Source organism: Kogia breviceps, chromosome 9 (genome assembly GCF_026419965.1).
Source record: "Kogia breviceps isolate mKogBre1 chromosome 9, mKogBre1 haplotype 1, whole genome shotgun sequence".
Classification (NCBI taxonomy): domain Eukaryota; kingdom Metazoa; phylum Chordata; class Mammalia; order Artiodactyla; family Physeteridae; genus Kogia; species Kogia breviceps.
Window position 1 is genome coordinate 74,285,391 of NC_081318.1, and position 18,755 is coordinate 74,304,145.

The 18,755-nt window shown below is 38.2% G+C and overlaps 1 protein-coding gene across 1 annotated transcript in view; it reads left to right on the plus strand.

The window, feature by feature from the left end:
* DNAH11 (dynein axonemal heavy chain 11) overlaps positions 1-18,755 on the plus strand; it is a 312,578-nt gene that overhangs the window by 131,003 nt on the left and 162,820 nt on the right. Inside the window, 7 exon segments of the mRNA XM_067042643.1 lie at positions 3,108-3,246; positions 8,206-8,298; positions 9,515-9,709; positions 10,534-10,611; positions 12,871-13,007; positions 14,967-15,117; positions 16,651-16,799. Coding sequence (XP_066898744.1) covers positions 3,108-3,246; positions 8,206-8,298; positions 9,515-9,709; positions 10,534-10,611; positions 12,871-13,007; positions 14,967-15,117; positions 16,651-16,799 — 942 coding nt within the window.

The following is an 18,755-nucleotide window of genomic DNA, read 5'->3' on the forward strand; positions in this document are numbered from 1 at the left end:
TTTATCAATTTGTTTCATGGTTTTAAAAAAATATCCTGTTTAAGAACGTTTGACTCGCCCCAGGTTGCAAAATTTTTCAACTATGTTTCTTTTAGAAGTTTTTTTTTAAATTGTTTTTATATGGATCCCCCCTTCTTTTTGTTAATGTGCTAAACTGTACTCATTGATTATTCAAATGCTGAACAATTCTTCAATGTTGTATTCCTGGGATAAACTCCACTTGGTCAGGAGATATTATTTTATATGTATTGTTGGATTCGATATGGTACTATTTTGTTGAGAATTTTTAAATTGATGTCATGAGGGACATTGCTCTGTAGTATCCTTTCTTGTCATATCTTTGCTGGTTTTGGCATTAGGGTAATGCTGACCCCATGAATGACTTGACATACGTTCCCTTCTCTGTTTTCTTCAGAGTTTGTGTAGGAGGTGTTATTTACCCCCTAAATATTTGATAGAATTAATCAGTGAAGCCATTCACCCATTTGGGCTTAGATTTTTCTTTGTGGGAATCTTTTTAGTGATCAATTAAATTCATAGATACAGAGATTTTCCAGATTTTTTTCTTCAATTAGTTGTGATGATTTGCATCATTTAAGGAATTTCTCCATGTTATCTAAATTGTTGAATTTATTGGCATTAATTTGTTCATAATATTCTCTTATTATTTCTGGTGATGTCCTGAAATCCATGTCTGGTAAGGGTAATTTGTGTCTTCTCTCCCTTTGTTTCCTTGATGAGCTAGAGGCTTATCAGTTTTACTTTTTAAGAGTTCTTTCGTGTTTACAGTATGTGTCTTTGTTCACGGTCTGCCTTCAAAATAATATGCTACTTCACATATAATGTAAGAACCTCTAGTTTTTAGTGTGACATCTTTCAATTCTTTTAAGCTTAAAATTTGCTTGTCTGTCATCTAGATGTTTAAGCATATTTCATTTGTATTTTCTTTTAATTTTTATATTATGACTTTTCAAATGTACTTTATCTGTTAAGGGCTTATTTTGGTAAGTAGCATGAAATGAGTATTTAAACAGAATTCTTTTCCATTATAGTCAATTATTCTAGCACCTTTTAGTGAACATCTTCCTTTCCTCATATAATAGCTTTCTGTCTAGCATAGCAATTTTATAATGTCCATTTTCCTTGAAAAAAACATTCTAGAGAATAACTATCCTAGAAATAAATGTAATGATTATAGAATATTTTCATTTGACAATTGTACATCTCTGCAGTGTTTTTACATTTGTATACGGTTCATCTTGCATCAATACATGTTTTCATTTGGGTCTTAAAATTGGGAATTATTTTGTGAAGTTTTCATAAGTTTGGTTTAACTAAGTGCAGACTCATTTGTGTATGGGAGTCAGGACTGGTGTCAGCAAAGTTTGAAGGACAACTGGGTGATGAAAGTAGTATTCAGAGTGGAAGCAGCATGCCTGAGCCTTGAGAGTATCATGACCCCCACCATGTGGCCTCAGCTGTGTGCTTGTACTTGCTCAGAACCTTAGTCTGCACCTCAATACAGTACAGATAAGAAGAGTAGCCACGTCAAAGAGTTGAGAGAACTGAGTGAGAGTGCCCGAAAAGCTTTTAGCATCCCGTATGGTATGAAGAATACTCATTGAATATCAGTTGTCAGCGTTAGTGGAAGTACCAGTGAAGTAAATTTGCTAGCCTTTTCCCTCCCCTATTTACATAAAAAACTGTGGGAAAAAACATGAGGCTACTTTAGGTAGAAGCAGTCAGTAACATAGATCCAGAGACTCAGGAATGTTTAGGATGAAAAATTAGATAGGTTTGCAGTAGACTGTAATAATATTTACAGAAAAACAGATGGGTAAATATTACTGGAAAAGTCTAAAATGACAGGCTTATTTACTTATTTACTCTGGCTCCTTCTTTGCACTGGACGTCAGTTGAGTGGAATTTTTTCAAATGTTGCTATTAATGGTAATTGTCCTGCGAGAACTTTTTGGAAGTCTCCCTCCAAAAGGAAGGGAATTTCAAAGTTATGTTTTGATAAATTTTCAACTTAAAAGTCTAACCAAGCTGGACACAGGCAGTGTTGGAGATGGCTGGTATGAGCTTGAAAGCGCTGATGGTTAACTTTTTGTTGTTGTTGTTTAATTTTTTAAATTTATTTATTTATGGTTGTGTTGAGTCTTCATTGCTGCACGTGGGCTTTCTCTAGTTGCAATGAGTGGGAGCTACTCTTCGTTGTGGTGTGTGGGCTTCTCATCACAGTGGCTTCTCTCGTTGTGGAGCATGGGCTCTAGGCGTGCAGGCTTCAGTAGTTGTGGCACTCAGGCTCTGTAGCTCTGGTGACGGGCTTAGTTGCTCCGCAGCATGTGGGATCTTCCCGGACCAGGGCTCGAACCCGTGTCACCTGCATTGGCAGGATTCTTAACCACTGTGCCACCAGGGAAGCCCAGGAACTGCTGGTTAACTTTTCATGAATTTTGTGAGGTGGCTGTAAAGCACAGGTACTAATAAAAAACCAAATTATATAAACTTTTGATTAACATCTATTAAAGACAAAGGTGATAAGCCTTCAAACTCATGATTTCCTAATTAGTTAATCAATACTTGTGCTCTTAGGGTACTTGTGTCTGTATGGTGATGTACAAACTCACATCTTGTGCCATCTGCAAGTTTAGTGATACTGCGTTGGTAGATTGAAATCAGCCATGGTGGAGGTATTGATTCCATGGAAGTCAGCAAACATTATTTTTTGGAGAGCCAGTTGTTACCTGTTTATCAGCACAGCACTGGCCACAGATAAAGGCTGGCCTGTAAGCGCAAAACATCACTCATCTTTGTGCAGTGACAACTTACAGTGGAAGTTTACCGATTGTACCCACAGATTTCCGTTCAGCTCCTACACCTGTGCTTCTGCCATTTGCATATTTTCCACCTTTTTCTAGGTGTCTAGTAACTCCTGGGCATTTTTTAGTTGAAGGGAAGGGTCTTGTTAGCTATCATTGACAGGTAATTATGACCTGCTTGGGAATGGTTAAAATGTTGGTACACATTAATCGCTTGGTTTCAGCAATTTGTACTTATTACCTTATCGCATTTTAAAACAAAATTTCATATTTACTTTGTAGACCCTGTGCCATGGTGGCCCCTGACATCGGGCTAATCTGTGAAATCCTGTTAGTTGCTGAAGGTTTTGTGGATGCACGCTCACTAGCCCGCAAGTTTATTACATTGTACATGCTCTGCAAGGAGCTCCTGTCCAAGCAGGTGAGGGGTATTATGTTACTTTTTCTGGATTTTTACACCCCATTAAAACAGCTTCTGAAATATGGACATCGGGTAATTTATCACTCAAATTACAGTTAGACATTTAGGAGTAATTTTATATTTTCCACAAAATTTTGAAAATCTGAATTTTACAATTCTTCATTTTTTTTGAAATTAAAATAAGACGAATAAGAATGTGCTGTATAAAAAAATAAAATAAAATTCAAAAATTCAAAAAAAAATAAAATAACAAAAAAAATCGTATATTCCTTGTGCTAAAAAGGGTATGGCTTTAGTCCCTAAGTGCCTCAATTTCCTCATCTTCAACTTGGAGCCAGTAATGTAGAGCACATATAAAGGTTGTTTAAAAAAAAAAAACAAAACTTGAGACATTTTAAGTTGAAGGCTTTGTTTGTACTTAATACAGCTTTTATCAATGGGCTATGTGATTTTCTTTAAATGTCATCAGTGCTGTAATTAGATATCAATTTTATGATGTCTCCCTTTCCTTGTGGGAATATTATTTTCCAGGGAGAGATGGCAGGAGTGTTCATAAGAGCCAGGGAAAGCTGATTTTCTGAAGAACGTTTGAGAAATGCTAAATGAAAGATTTTCTCATTTTGTTGGTAATTCTTTATTTGAAGTTAGACTCGGCTTTTTTGTTTGTGTTTATTTTTGCTCTACAATTCCGTTGTTTCTAAAATGGGCCAAATTAATACATTACTCTCCAGTCACTACCTTGCTGTTATATTGAAGCTGCTGGTGGGCCACAAAAATGCCATCTATATCAGCATCACTGTTTTTAAATTTAGCTTTTTGGTCACCTTTGACTTCATTCTTTTGGTGACCTCTTGTTAATTCCTGGTGACATTATTTTGCAGTTGTTCCAGGATGAAAGTATTAAAATATCACAGCTGGAACCACTCAGTTACCTGTACTGCCAGATTTACTCATTTTATTTTATTTTATTTATTTATTTATTTTGTGGTACGCGGGCCTCTCACTGCTGTGACCTCCCCCGTTGCCAACCACAGGCTCCAGACGCTCAGGCTCAGCGCGCGGGCCCAGCCGCTCCGCGGCATGCGGGATCCCCCTGGACCTGGGCACGAACCCGTGTCCCCTGCATCGGCAGGCGGACCCCCAACCACTGCGCCGCCAGGGAAGCCTGATGTACTCATTTTAAATTACCCTTTGTTGGGGTGAAATTTGGAATCTGAGATGCAAATTCATATTGTCATTTTAACAACTGTGAATTTACATTCTGGGGTAAAACATATCGAATTTGATAATGTGGAAAAATGCTTGTGACAATGTTATATGCAAAAAACAGCACAGCGAACTGTCGATGTGATCTACAATTTGCATGTGTTTTATTCAATATATTTTATATTACACTGTGTGTTTTATATACATATGAAGTGACTGGAAAATACATTGTGATTTTTAACATTTGTTTCTGGGTACTAAGATTGTATTTTAAATTTTTTTCCTTATTCTTGTTTGTGATATCCTTTTAATTTTTTTCAATGAGCCCCTTTTAATTTTATAATGGGAAAATGTCAGAAGAAAAAAGTGTTACCGGACCCAGGATACATGGAGTTGCAACCATACCCCATTCCCAGTACTAATACTTAAACATTTAGCAAGCATTTACTGTATTCAAGTAATATAGTTATTGCTGACAATGATGAACGGGGTAAACACAGAACAAATGAAGCAGACACTTAGATTTCTGACTTCAAAGAACCTATGTAGGAGATTTAGTTTACATGCAATAAAAATTAGAAGGAAATAGAGGATGAAAAAATTATCATAGTTTCAAGGAGGAAAATACCAATATTTACTGAAGAGGGACCATGTGTTAGCTTTTTATCTTGACAGAAATACTATGAATTTGGTCTTATTCGTTCCATTTTACAGGTGAGGAAACTGAGTAAATAACCTATCCAAAGTTCCCAACTAATAAGTGGTAGGAGCAAGATTTAAATCCAGTCCTTTCTAACCCTTTCTAGGGCATGTGTAACCACTTACTGGAGGGAGAGGGTGCGAGGGGTAGAGTAGATGAGGAAAGGGCTCTCCAACTCAACAGAAGTGTCAGAGATGAGATGAGGGGAAAGAAATTTGTCCTGGACAGAAAAGCTGAGTTAGGAACACAGTCCACTGATAGTTTTCTAAGCTGTAGGAATGGATTTGAGAAGAATCAGTGGACATTTTTGACCAAAGGAATAACCTGATGAAAATGGTGAAGATTATGTTAACAGTTGTTTGCACTGTTTAAATGTCTAGGAGTGTCACCAAATCGTCTTTTTGTGTTTTTTTTTAATTGAAGTATAGTTGATTAACAATGCTGTGTTCGTTTCTGGTGTACAGAAAAGTGATTGTTATATACACACACATACATGTATAATCTTTTTTATATTCTTTTCCCTTATTGGTTATTACAGGATATTGAATATAGTTCCCTCTGCTATACAGTAGGACCTTGTTGTTTATCTGTTTGATATATGGTAGTTTGTATTTGCTAATCCCAAACTCCAAATTTATCCCTCTCCACCTCCTTTCCCCCTTTGGTAACCATAAGTTTGTTTTCTATGTCTGTAAATCTGTTTCTGTTTTGTAAATAAGTTTATTTGTGTCATATTTTAGATTGCACATATAAGTGATATCCTGTGATGTTTGTCTTTCTCTTTCTGACTTCACTTAGAATGATAATCTCTAGGTCCATTCATGGTGCTGCAAATGGCATTATGCCATTCTTTTTTATGGCTGAGTAGTATTCCGTTGTATATATGTACCACATCTTCTTTATTTATTTATTTATTTATTTATTTATTTTTAACATCTTTATTAACCACATCTTCTTTATCCGTCCCTCTGTCGATGGACATTTGGGTTGCTTCCGTGACTTGGCTATTGTAAATAGTGCTGCAGTGAACATTGGGATGTATGTGTCTTTTTTACATCCTCTCCTTTAATAGTGTTACTGTGATGACTTAGCCCCTCCTCAATCCCCCTGGCCTCCTCTTTCCCCTCTCTTTCCCTCTTCTCAAGCCCTAGTCTTCTTTGTATATCAGTGGCTTTCAAATGATTTTTACCATGGCCCACAGTAAAAAATACCTTTCTGTTGAGACTCAGTATACACATACATGTGTATACACATACATGCATACACACATGCACCCAAGCACAACTGAAACAAAAATCTTCACCAAACACTTCTTACCCTTATTTGCAGTGCACTCTGGTATTTTTCATTCCATTCTGTTCTATTTTAGTACCAATGAAAATGATGGTTAAGACCCACTAAATTGATTTTATTATCTATTAATGTACTGAAAAGCATATACATTTATATGTGTTGCTTCACTGCTTACAAAGCATTAACTCATTTTACTTCAGCAACCTTGTGAAGTGGGTGGATACTTTAATCTACCTTTTTATAGATGATGGTAGTAAGGCTTGGAGAGGTTAAGTGACTTTCCCACATGCACAGCTGGGAGACATTGAGAGAAGAGTTGTTACTATGTGATTGTAGACAGAAGACAAAGGAGAGAAGGTGGGTTACATACAGTCAGTCAGCTGATAGAGTGTATCTTTCCTGAGCCGCCTGTGCTGTGCGCTGTGCTAGGACCTAGAAGGCAAAAAATCAGCATGGGGTCTGTGCTCCAGGAGCTCGGAGCCTGTGAAGGAATCTTGTGTAGGGGTAATGTGGAAGTCTCAAAGAGGTATTGGTTTAATCACTGAACTTTTTAAAAAAAATTTTTATTGGTGTATAGTTGATTTATAATGATGTGTTAGTTTCAAGTGTCCAGTGAACCTGTCATACATATACACATATCCTCTCTTTTTTAGATTCTTTCCCATATAGGCCATTACAGAGTACTGGGTAGAGTTCCTTGTGCTATACAGTAGGTCCTTATTTGTTATCTATTTTATATACAGTAGTGTGTATATATGAATCCCAGTCTCCCAATTTATCCCTCCCCCACTTACCCCCTGGTATCCATAAGCTTGTTTTCTACATCTGTGACTCTGTTTATGTTTTGTAGATAAGTTCATTTGTACCCCTTTTTGTAGATTCCACTTGTTAATCACTCAGATGCTCCAGCCTGGATGTTGGCACTTAATACAGTCAAAACTGGATTATTAAAGTTTAGTGATTATTTTCTACATCTGTAACTCTATTTCTGTTTGGTAGATAAGTTCATTTGTACCCTCTTTTTAGATTCCACACATAAGCAAGATCATATGATATCATTACCAGGGGGTAAGGGGTGGGGGGGAGGGATCTATCGGGAGATTGGAATTGACATATACACACTACTATATGTAAAATAGATGACTAATAAGGACCTACTCTATAGCACAGGCAACTCTGCTCAATACTATGTAATGACCTGTATGGGAAAAGAATCTAAAAAAGAGTGGATATATGTATATGTATAACTGATTCACTTTGCTGTACACCTGAAACTAACACAACATTGTAAATCAACTATACTCCAATAAAAATTAAAAATAAAATTTAAAAGAAGAGTAATGAGGGAAATTAGAGATCCAGGGCTGGGAATGGGTAGAATAGCAGGGCTACCAGTGGAAAACAAGAGGAGTGTGCTTGTGGTTGGAAGTGAAACCACTGGAGTAATTGAACCCAGAGTTAGCAGGCTTACTGAGAGAACAGAGGGAGGAAAGCGGATGGAGCCTTGGGCAAATACTGCAACTAAACGCTATGGAAAGAAGAGATTTGCTGACAGAGGTGGAGAATCAGGCAAAAGAAGCAGGACGCTGAAGGGACACGGTGTTTACAATTTCAAGGAAGGGAAAAGAATATTATTTTACATCATTAAGACACATATTTATCTAGACTCTTTTCTTTTAGCTTTTGGCTTTTTCTTCTGGAATGAGAATCTGATTCCCTCATAAAATTTTTGAAAAAATATATCTGTGTTTTGATTTTAGGATCATTATGATTGGGGACTTCGTGCTATTAAATCTGTCTTGGTTGTAGCTGGCTCCCTGAAACGAGGAGATAAAAATAGACCTGAAGATCAGGTACTGCAATGCTAATATGATTTTGTTGAGTGAATAGCTAAATGGCTTTGTACAAATAAAAGTATATATATCTGGATGGTGGGTCATACATAGCACGACTTTTTAAAAAGCATCACGTCTATTTTTAATACAGGATATTTTGAGGACTGGCATTTCTTATGTTATAAAAGTCCACAAGTATTCTTGAGTAAAGGATATGAATATATGAAAGAAAATGTGATTTTATAAGTACTTCTGAAATATCAGCCACAAAAAGTATTTTGGCGATCATAAATAATTCAGTAATCAGTGTTTGATTTTCTCTGAGGAACATTTAGAAAATCTGATTGAGTTGGGATATTAATCCTGAAAAAGTCCATGAAGACATAATCTAATGGAAGAAACTATGTCCATTTCATGGGTTGTGAGATGAGTTTAAAGAAAGCAACAGGGGGGATGCTTACCTAACACTAATGATATATTTAGTTAGTTATTTAAAGCTACTAGGGGAATGTTCCACTATCCTTTATGGGGAAAAACAGTAACACCCACATCGTGCATTTTTCTCTGTTAAACAAGTAGTGAGAGTAATGGATATACAGCCTGTGTGAAGATGCAGTTTGGCTTGAGATTTTGAAAAAGGTCTTTTCCTGTGAGTTTCTTTACATGTTAAGGGATATTTATCATGTGATTTTCTACTTCTCTTTTCCAATCGTTCTCTTCCTCTGAGTCACAATTCATGATTGGGTCAAGATTTCATGCATTTACCTCTTTCTGTAAAAGTCATTCTGATGTTCAAATTACTGCTTTTAAAATCTAAAGCCCTCTTTGGTTTTCAGCCAAAATAGAACAAAAACCAAAATGAAAAATTGGTTGAGTGTATCATTCTGAGATTCCTAGAGTATTTTGGACAAAACGGTCTCATGGCCTTGGTTAATTTACATCCTGGAGTTTGAAGATTACAGAGAGAAGTACCTCGGATCCTTTCTTAAGATCAAAACATTATCCAGGGAGGAACGGGGCCTCTTTGTTGGTTTTAGTCTGAGGTTATCCATGGTATCAGCCGAGCTTTCTGCTGTTCTGATATATGACCTTGTAAGCAGTTACCCTCCCTGTAGATAGAATGCCATTCTAATAGAGAACAGTATCTATCTCATGATTACATCTTTAGCTGTTTAGGTGTTTGTTAGACCCTATATTGGCTTTTTTATGAAATGTTTTCTGTTTTTCTTTCTAGGTACTCATGAGAGCCTTAAGGGACTTCAGTATGCCTAAAATAGTGACTGATGACATCCCTGTGTTTTTGGGCCTGGTTGGTGACCTGTTTCCAGTCCTGGATGTGCCCCGGAGGAGAGTGCCCCACTTTGAACAGATGGTCAGGCAGTCCACCGTGGAGCTCCTCCTGCAGCCCGAGGAAAGCTTCATCCTCAAAGTAAAAGGATCATTTCCTTGTCATGGCAGCCCTTGGGAGGTGCATTGACAATAACTGTGGTTAAGTGATACTCAACCAAAACATTAACTTACATATTACACCGACCTTAAGATGTTCTTAGTATATACATCAAAGCATTCTAATAGAGTCCCATTCTGTAAGAAGGTGAAAACACAGAGAGGGTAAGTCATGGTTTGCAATGGAAGCAGACTTTTCATTAGTTTATAAAACTCCTTGGTTCTTCTTGGTGATGTGCACCAAAGATTAATTTTGCTCTCTTTTCTCTCCATCTTAGAGAAAGTTGGAAATAAAGTCGTTAGCACATGCTTGTAATGGGGGATAAATGTATGATATCACCTGAGTTATCAAAGGCTGTGCATACGTTCACTTGTCTGGGGTGTAGTGAATACATGGATGTTAAAATACATACAGATTATGTGTTATAGATATTTCAAAGGATATAAGTCATTAGTCAGTTGTAGATGATGTTGGCCGTATGCTGTTTCTAGTCCCACTTCATAAAGAGTCATTGATTTTTGTAACTAACCCCTGCCATGTACCAAGTACCTCTGTACTTCACTCCTGCCTGTGTCACTGACTCACTGAGTAATGGTTTTTCTTCATCCTCATCTCCATACTCTACATTGAGAGATCTGGGAGCAACTATACTTTGCCCTTGTCATCTTTTCTAACTTTCCAGGAATGTAATGCTGTCAGTGGGGGCTGGCTCAAGTTGTAAGGAAGGAATTGGGTGAAAATGGGCAGTTTTTTTAAAAATCACAAACTCATTAAAGGAAACTAGTGTGTGGTTGTTTGGTCTGCAGGTTGTCCAGCTTGAGGAGCTGTTGGCCTTGCGGCACTCTGTCTTTGTCATTGGAAATGCAGGCACAGGAAAGAGCAAGGTATAGTAAACGCCTGTTAGCTTTCAGCCATGAAAGGAACAAAATTGCTCAGGGTGGGAGACCTACATTCACTTCTGTTTGAGAGTTTCCTTCAGTGAAGTTGCTCATAATTTTGTGTTAGGATCTGAGACTCTAACATTGCTATTTGATCAACTGAAACTCTTCCTTTATACTGGGAGCAGGGAGAGAGGAGCTAGTAGAACATTGCATTCAAATAAGTAAACTAAGGGAAGATTGGGCTCTCCAAGTGAGATAGCATCCTATTCACTAACTTAGATGCATGCCATCCTGCTCTATGCATCTTTCAATAATATACCTGAATTCTTTTATCCAAAGCAAACATATTGAGAGACTCTAGAATAAGATACCTGGCTTAGAGGCTTGGTGTGGCCCTACCCACATTGATCAAAACTATTTTCTTATATTTCCCAAGTTATCCTAGTGTCTCCTCCCCATATCATTAAGAAAAACCCAAATAGTTTTCTTCAATACTCCCCCAGAAATACAGCCCTCTATAGGGCCAAAACAAAACTTGAAAAGAAAGGGAGGAAGCAAAAACCACATTTTTGAAGTACTTATTATGTACTCTGCTAGGTGCATTATGTGTGATTTACTCTGCACAACGATGATAGGCCATGGGTGCTATTATCCCCATTTTTAGTTCACTGCTTGATTTTGTTTGGTCTTACTGACAGTCCTGGCAACATACTTATTTTCTTGTTTGGCAGACAGTATATGCAGAACTGCATGCATTTTAACTGAGGCTGCTTGGGAATAAACATATTTAGTAACCAGCAACTAAAAATAAGCAGAGTGGGCATATGAGACTTTAGGGCATGGGTGTCTATAGAACTTACCAGTATTTAAGTCAGAACCCAAAGTGGAATACGTGTAAAAGGAAGTCCTGTATAGGGCTTTTTTACTGAAAAATGTAATCATTGAAATAGTGAAGTAGATAACTGATAGACCTGTAATTATTTTGTTAAAGTAAGTTTCAGATGTGAGCCATGGTGCAAGGAAGGATAAAATTAAATTCTATAATTTTCAGTAGATTAATGGTTTCTAAAAATAGAAGCTTAATATTTCTAAGACATTCAATTTCTTTCATCTAGTCTTCATTGATTCCGTTCTATTCAACCTTTGCTTAAGCTTATAGAGCTAGAGCACCAAAGCTTGGGCCATGTTATTTAGCAATTGATTATTCTAAAGTATTTGGCGATTGTTTATCAGTCCTTTAAACCCCTGTGAGAGGAGATCAGGATGATAATATATAAAATAAAAGCCATGGCTTTTCAGAGAAAGCAGAAAGGATAGTTGGGCAGATATTTGGGTTAAGGTGTCAATTAGTTAAATAGACATGTATTAAGCACCTATCCTGAGAATAATTTTTTACACTTTTTAAATTTATTTTATTTTTTTTTCCTTATTGGCCACACTGCGTGGCATGCGGGATCTTAGTTCCCCTGCCAGGGATAGAACCTGTGCCCCTGCAGTGGAAGCACAGAGTCTTAACCACTGGACCCTCCAGAGAGGACCTATCCTGTGAATTCTTATCACCGAGTCTTCTTTTCCTCAATTACCTAGAACAGGGCTTCTCAACCTCAGCACTATTGACGTCTGTACAGGATAACTCTTTGTCCTGGGGGCTGGTCTTTCATTGCAGGATGTTGAGCAGCATCCCTGGCCTCTGCCCACGAGATGCCCAGTAGCACATCCTCTTCCCCCAAGTCAAGATGATCTCCTCCTGAGAACTATTGTTCTAGGTCGTTAGGTCTCAAAGCATGTCTAGACCAGCATCCTAGGCATCACCTGGGACCTTCTTAGAACTCAAATCAGTCCTACGCAAGACCTGCTAAATTAGAAACTCTGAGATCGGCTCCATTAGTCTGTTGTAATACCCTCTAAGCACTTTGGATGCAGGCTAAATTTTAAGAACAATCTAAATAATACAGGCAGAGTGGATTTTAATAACATGTACAGGAGCACATTTACATATAGTCCTTTACTGTGCACACATGGTTAAAAAATCTCAATTGATAGCGACTTTCTCTTGACAGAATCAGGTGAACTGATCCTCAGGGATTGTGGGATTAAGTTTTTCAAGATGTGAATGAAAATGTGCACATATAAATTTTTGCCCATTCTCAGTATACACAGAATATCTAGGAACATATAATGCCTAAGGAAAACCCTTCAGAAATCCCACTTGGCTTACATTAGTATTAATTTTCTTAACATTTTTCCTTCTTTCTTTTTCAGATTTTGAGAACACTGAACCGAACATATGTTAACATGAAACAGAAACCCATTTGGAATGACTTAAACCCCAAAGCTGTGACAACAGATGAACTCTTTGGTTTCATACATCATGCTACCCGAGAATGGAAAGATGGCAAGTAGTATTTCCCCTTTTGAAGTGCTAACATTTTCTTTTTTTTTTTTTTTAATCCAGAAAATCATTTCTCAGTTCAAGCCAATTTCAGTCATGGTTGTAGATTTACTGTTTATGGGTTGGCGTTATTGGAAATACAGCAGCTCACAACAGCATTTATAACCTATAAATTAAAACTAGATTTGATTAAGTGGTCGATTAGCATTCAGCAGGTTTGTGCTCAGAGCTGTGTATTTTATTCCCCCATCAATTATGTCAGGGCTCCCTGTAAACCAGCAGAGAAGTCAACACAAATGCCTCAGGGAACATTTATAAAGTACCTGATACAAGATACTGAGCTTCAGGCATGTGCTATTCTAGGTGCCAGGGCAAAGGTCAGTGGGACATGTTTCTTGCCCCTGAAAGCTTTTGTGGACAAGCAGATTCCTATGTTAAAACCACTTTTAACATTCTCATCTCCGTAAATGCACTAATCTAGACATCATCCTTGAGTCCCTTCCCGCATTCACACCATACATTTAACCTCACAGCAAATCCTATAGGCCTTACTTACCTTTAACATACATATTGTATTCCAGTACTTCTCACCTTCTCTGCAGCTCCCATGTGAGTCCAAGCCACCAGCACCTCTTGCCTGTATTTGCGGTGTCACACCTCACGGGTCTCCGTTGATTCATTTTCCATGCAACAGACAGAGAGTGGCCTTCAGAATGTTAGTTCTCTGCTTGCAGTTTCCAGTGTGTTTCATCACTGTTAGAATCCAACCTTTATCCAAGGCCTACAAGGTTCTATGTGATTGAGTCTCTCTTCCCCATGTCTGATCTCATTCCTGTTCTCTGCCTTTCACTTACATATACACTCGGGACTCCTTGCTCTTCTCTGAACCCGCCAAGCATCTTCCTGTCACGGGCCTTTGCACTTGGTATTCCCACCATCTGCAACACTGGAGATACCTGCACGGCTTGCTCCCTTATGTTACTGGAATGTCTGGTCAAACATCGCATCAGAGAAGACTTCCCTGATGACCCTATCAAAGGAGCAGAGCTCGTCATTCTCCATCCTAGTATCATGTACACCCTGCTTCCTTAATTTGTGGGACAGTCAAAATTTGCTCTCTTAGGCTTTTTTTTTTTTTTTAAGGACTGTGGCAGGAAGGGAATAATATCCGTTTTTGCTGAAAATATGTAGAAGCCTTTCAAATTAGTGTCCATTAGAACAGGTTGCTGGCCTTTTTATGAATTATGGTAGCAGGTTCTACTATAGACTATCACTTATCTTTGCACAAAATCCTTCACAGAGGAAACAAAACCTTCCACATACCTGCCTCAAAACAGTTTTTTTCACCATAGTAGTATATACTTGAGTTTTGAACAGTCAGCAACTATTAAATGTGCCATGAAACACGCATAATACTTAGCAAAAAGGACTCTGGATTTTAAATGTTTCTATCTTTACATCTTGTGAGATAATGAACTTATTATAATGCCAGTAAACACATTTCCCAAAGAAATGTATCGCACTTCTGAATACTTTAGCTTTATAATGATCTGTCTTGAATAATGTTATAGAAAAATGGAGAAAGGTGGAATAAATTAATACTTGGTCTAAAATAGATACTGAATATATGTGCATGAAAACGTTTAATATTTTCATTTGGTGTAAGTTTTGAGTTTCATGTACGTCACCTGCTATGAATCTCCACAGGTGTTCTTCAAGGAAGGTACTGTCATCTTTATTTGACATTTGGGGTTGCTCAGTCTGAGAAGTTAAGGAACCTTCTCATGGAAGTAAAACTTGCCCATTGGTCTAGATCTCAGGGATAGCTCAAAAAGCGGTGCTCTTTGCCCACCTGAAAGAGGTGGCAAACTTATAGCAAATTTACCTACTGAATAAAAGAGCTTCCAGTAAAAATAAGACAAATTTATTTTAGAAATAAATAGCACTCAACTCCATTATACATTAGGATTGCTTACTCTTAACTTATAGGTCTATTCTCATCCATTCTGCGAGAACAAGCAAATCTTAGACATGATGGACCAAAATGGATAGTGCTGGATGGCGATATTGATCCCATGTGGATTGAATCACTAAATACTGTCATGGACGATAACAAGGTGAGTAATACCTCAGTGCTAAACCTTAAGTGGAACACCTGGAGTGCACTGAGTTCCATTCACTTACTGACTTTAATACGAGTTTCAGGCATTAACCTGATATTCTTTATGTAATTACTATTTTGATGTGGCACCTTCCTGGTAATTCTCTTAATTTCACTATTAAAGAATTTAAGGGAATACATTTTTTCTTGTCTATAAATTTAACCATCTTTAAAGAGAGTTAGATATGTATCCAAGGATTTAGTTCATCCACATCTTACCATTTTCTAAGAGCTAGGCGTAAATTATTATTATATCTTTTCTTTAAGTATGGACTACTTGGATAATAAAAGAATGAGTTTGTGCCCTATGTTAATTGGCTAAATTTAGCTCTTGAAATTAAGTAGTTCCTATGGCTACAGATTTGAGTATGCATTCCTAAGCATTTTGCCATGGTTAATCCAGAATTTCCAGCAAAAACAAAAGGTGAAGGTACAGGTCTGTGAGACACCATTGAAGCAACACAAGGTCTACTGTTATGGTCAGGAGAAAGAAATCATTAATTGTCGTTGCTATAGAATAGTAGTAATAACCCCCTTAACCTAAGAAAACCTTGGTTTTCTGAACCAAGACATTTTCTATCATAAAATACACATCTAAGATCTATATACTTGGATGAGTTTCTACAGGACAATTTAAAATTGTGATAGTTCACATTCTAAATAAAGTTTATTTTTTATGGCATTCAGGCCTTTTTATGTAATCAACTCTTAAAACAAGGGTCTTATATTTAGTAATAATTACCACAGTTATTTAAAGGTTGGCATGAGTGAGTCCATGTTGGTGAGTTTGTTCCTCAGGGGTCAGTGAGCTCCCCTGAGGATGAACTGAGATCTTTATTCAGACTGCATTTCGTTGTCTGTTTGTTTTTTATTTGTTTTTGTTTTTTCAACAAACAACATTTTTTTTTTTTTTTTTTTTTTTCGGTACGCGGGCCTCTCACTGTTGTGGCCTCTCCCGTTGCGGAGCACAGGCTCCGGACGCGCAGGCTCAGCGGCCATGGCTCACGGGCCCAGCCGCTCCGCGGCATGTGGGATCTTCCCGGACCGGGGCACGAACCCGCGTCCCCTGCATCGGCAGGCGGACTCTCAACCCCTGCGCCACCAGGGAAGCCCAACAAACAACATTTTTTAAAAGGAAGGCTGGTTGAGTTACAATGTTGTGTTAATTACTGCTGTACAGCAAAGTGAGTCAGTTACGCATATACACACACACACACACACACACACACACACACACACACACACACACACACTATTCTTTTCCATGATGGTTTATCATGGAATACTGAATATAGTTCCCTGTGATATCCAGTAGGACCTCGTTGTTTATCCATCCTATATATATTCAGACTGCATTTCTAGCTCAGGCAGTGAGCTCATAGCCTTTGGCACTTCTGGGGGAAGGACTTTGTGCTGTTTTGGAAAGTTAGCAGCCTTGCCTTTGCTCCCTAATGAAATGGCCACTTTTGTGCTGTGCTGCCCTGTCCAGGTGTTGACCTTGGCCAGCAATGAACGCATAGCTCTCACTCCCTCTATGAGGCTGCTCTTCGAGGTGCATCACTTAAGGACAGCAACCCCAGCTACTGTTTCCAGGGCTGGTATTCTATATGTGAACCCACAAGATTTAGGCTGGAATCCGTGAGTATTGCTTTTATTTTAATTGTGGTAAAATATACATGAATGTCGAATTTACCATTTTAACCATTTTTAAGTGTAAAGTTCAGTGACATTGAGTACATTCACATTGTTGTACAACCGTCATCACCATCCATGTCCAGAACCTTTTGCATCTTCCCAAACTGAAGCCCCATACGCACTAAGCAGTAGCTCTCCCAGCATCCCCACCTCCTTTCTACTTTCTCTCTATGAATTTGAATACTCTAGGTGTTTCTTATAAATTGAATCATATAGTAATTGTCTTTTTGTGCTGGGCTTATTTCACTTAGCATAATGTCTTCAAAGTTCATGCATGTTACAGCAGGTGCCGGAATGTCTTTCCTTTTCAAAGCTGAGTGATATTCCATTTGGTAGAGATATATATATCTCATATTGTTTATCCATTCATCCTTCTGTAGATACTTGGGCTGCTTCTTCCTTTTGACTGTTGCACATAATACTTCTGTGAACATGGGCATAATCTGTTTGAGTCCCAGCTTTCAATTATTTTTGATACATACATGTACAAGCAGAATGGCTAGATCATATGGTAATTCTGTTTCAAATTTTTGGAGGAACCGCCATACTGTTTTCCATTAGTGGCTACTCCATTTTACATTCCCATCAGTAGAGCACAAGAGTTCCAATTTCTGCATGACACTACCAATACTTGTTATTTTCTCTGTTTTTTATAATAACGATCCTAATGGGTGTGGAATGGTATCTCATTCCAGTTTTGATTTACATTTTTCTAATGATTAATCATTTGAGCATCTTTTCATGTGTTTATTGGCCATTTGTATATTTTCTTTGGAGAAATGCCCATTTCAGTCCTTTGTCTTTTTTTTTTTTTGTCTGTGTTGGGTCTTCGTTTCTGTGTGAGGGCTTTCTCCAGTGTGGCAAGCGGAGGCCACTCTTCATCGCGGTGCATGGGGCTCTCACTGTCGTGGCCTCTCCCGTTGCGGAGCACAGGCTCCAGATGCGCAGGCTCAGTAGTTGTGGCTCACGGGCCCAGTTGCTCCGCAGCGTGTGGGATCCTCCCAGACCAGGGCTCGAACCCATGTCCCCTGCATTGGCAGGCAGATTCCCAACCACTGCGCCACCAGGGTAGCCCCCTTTGCCTATTTTTTAATCTAGTTGTTTGGGTTCTTTGTTGTTTTTGTGAACATTTCTTTTTTTAATCTTAGGTTTCTAAGAGTGCTAAAAATGTATTTGATTATTTGAAGAAAATGTTAGCAATTAAATTTAATTAATTAGGCTAATTTAAAAATAATTAAATTAGCACCTGTATGCAGTTGTCATTTTTAGTTGGACATTACCCTGTTCGCACCTTGCACATGTCAAGACATATATTTGTTGACTAAGTGAATAAGTAATAATAATAGCTCGTATGGAGCACACAGATATAAGTATATCATTTAGTGAACATTTGTGTGTCTGTATGTATACACATAATATGCATACATGAACACTGGTGATGCTTTGATTTAGAACAAGTTTATTGTGCCCACTTGCTTACTCTTCAAATGCTTACACTTTCCATAATTCATTCCGGTGGTCCCTTGTCACCCCCTCTTGTGTTCCCACTGTGCGCTGTAGAAACATCTGAGCTCTGCACATGAACACGTGCTGGTGCCTGGCATGCTTCTTGTGTCAGATATCTTCTCTTTACCCCTCCACCCTGCTCTGTGCCCCCAGTGGCCATCCTGTGTGGACCACATCAATGGGCTCCTTGCCCTCTGGCTTCTGGTTGGTTTGGCCAATGAGGAGCCCTGGCAGGAAATGAGGGAGAAAAGAGAGTGAGCTTAGGCTATTCATTTCCTTGGCTCCCTCCCTGCAGGAACACATCAGGATGACCGTGACCTTCATCAGCAGGTCCTCGTAAATCTCTCCATGAGATTCTTTGCTTGCAGGTTCTGATAGCCCTTCATTCTCTTG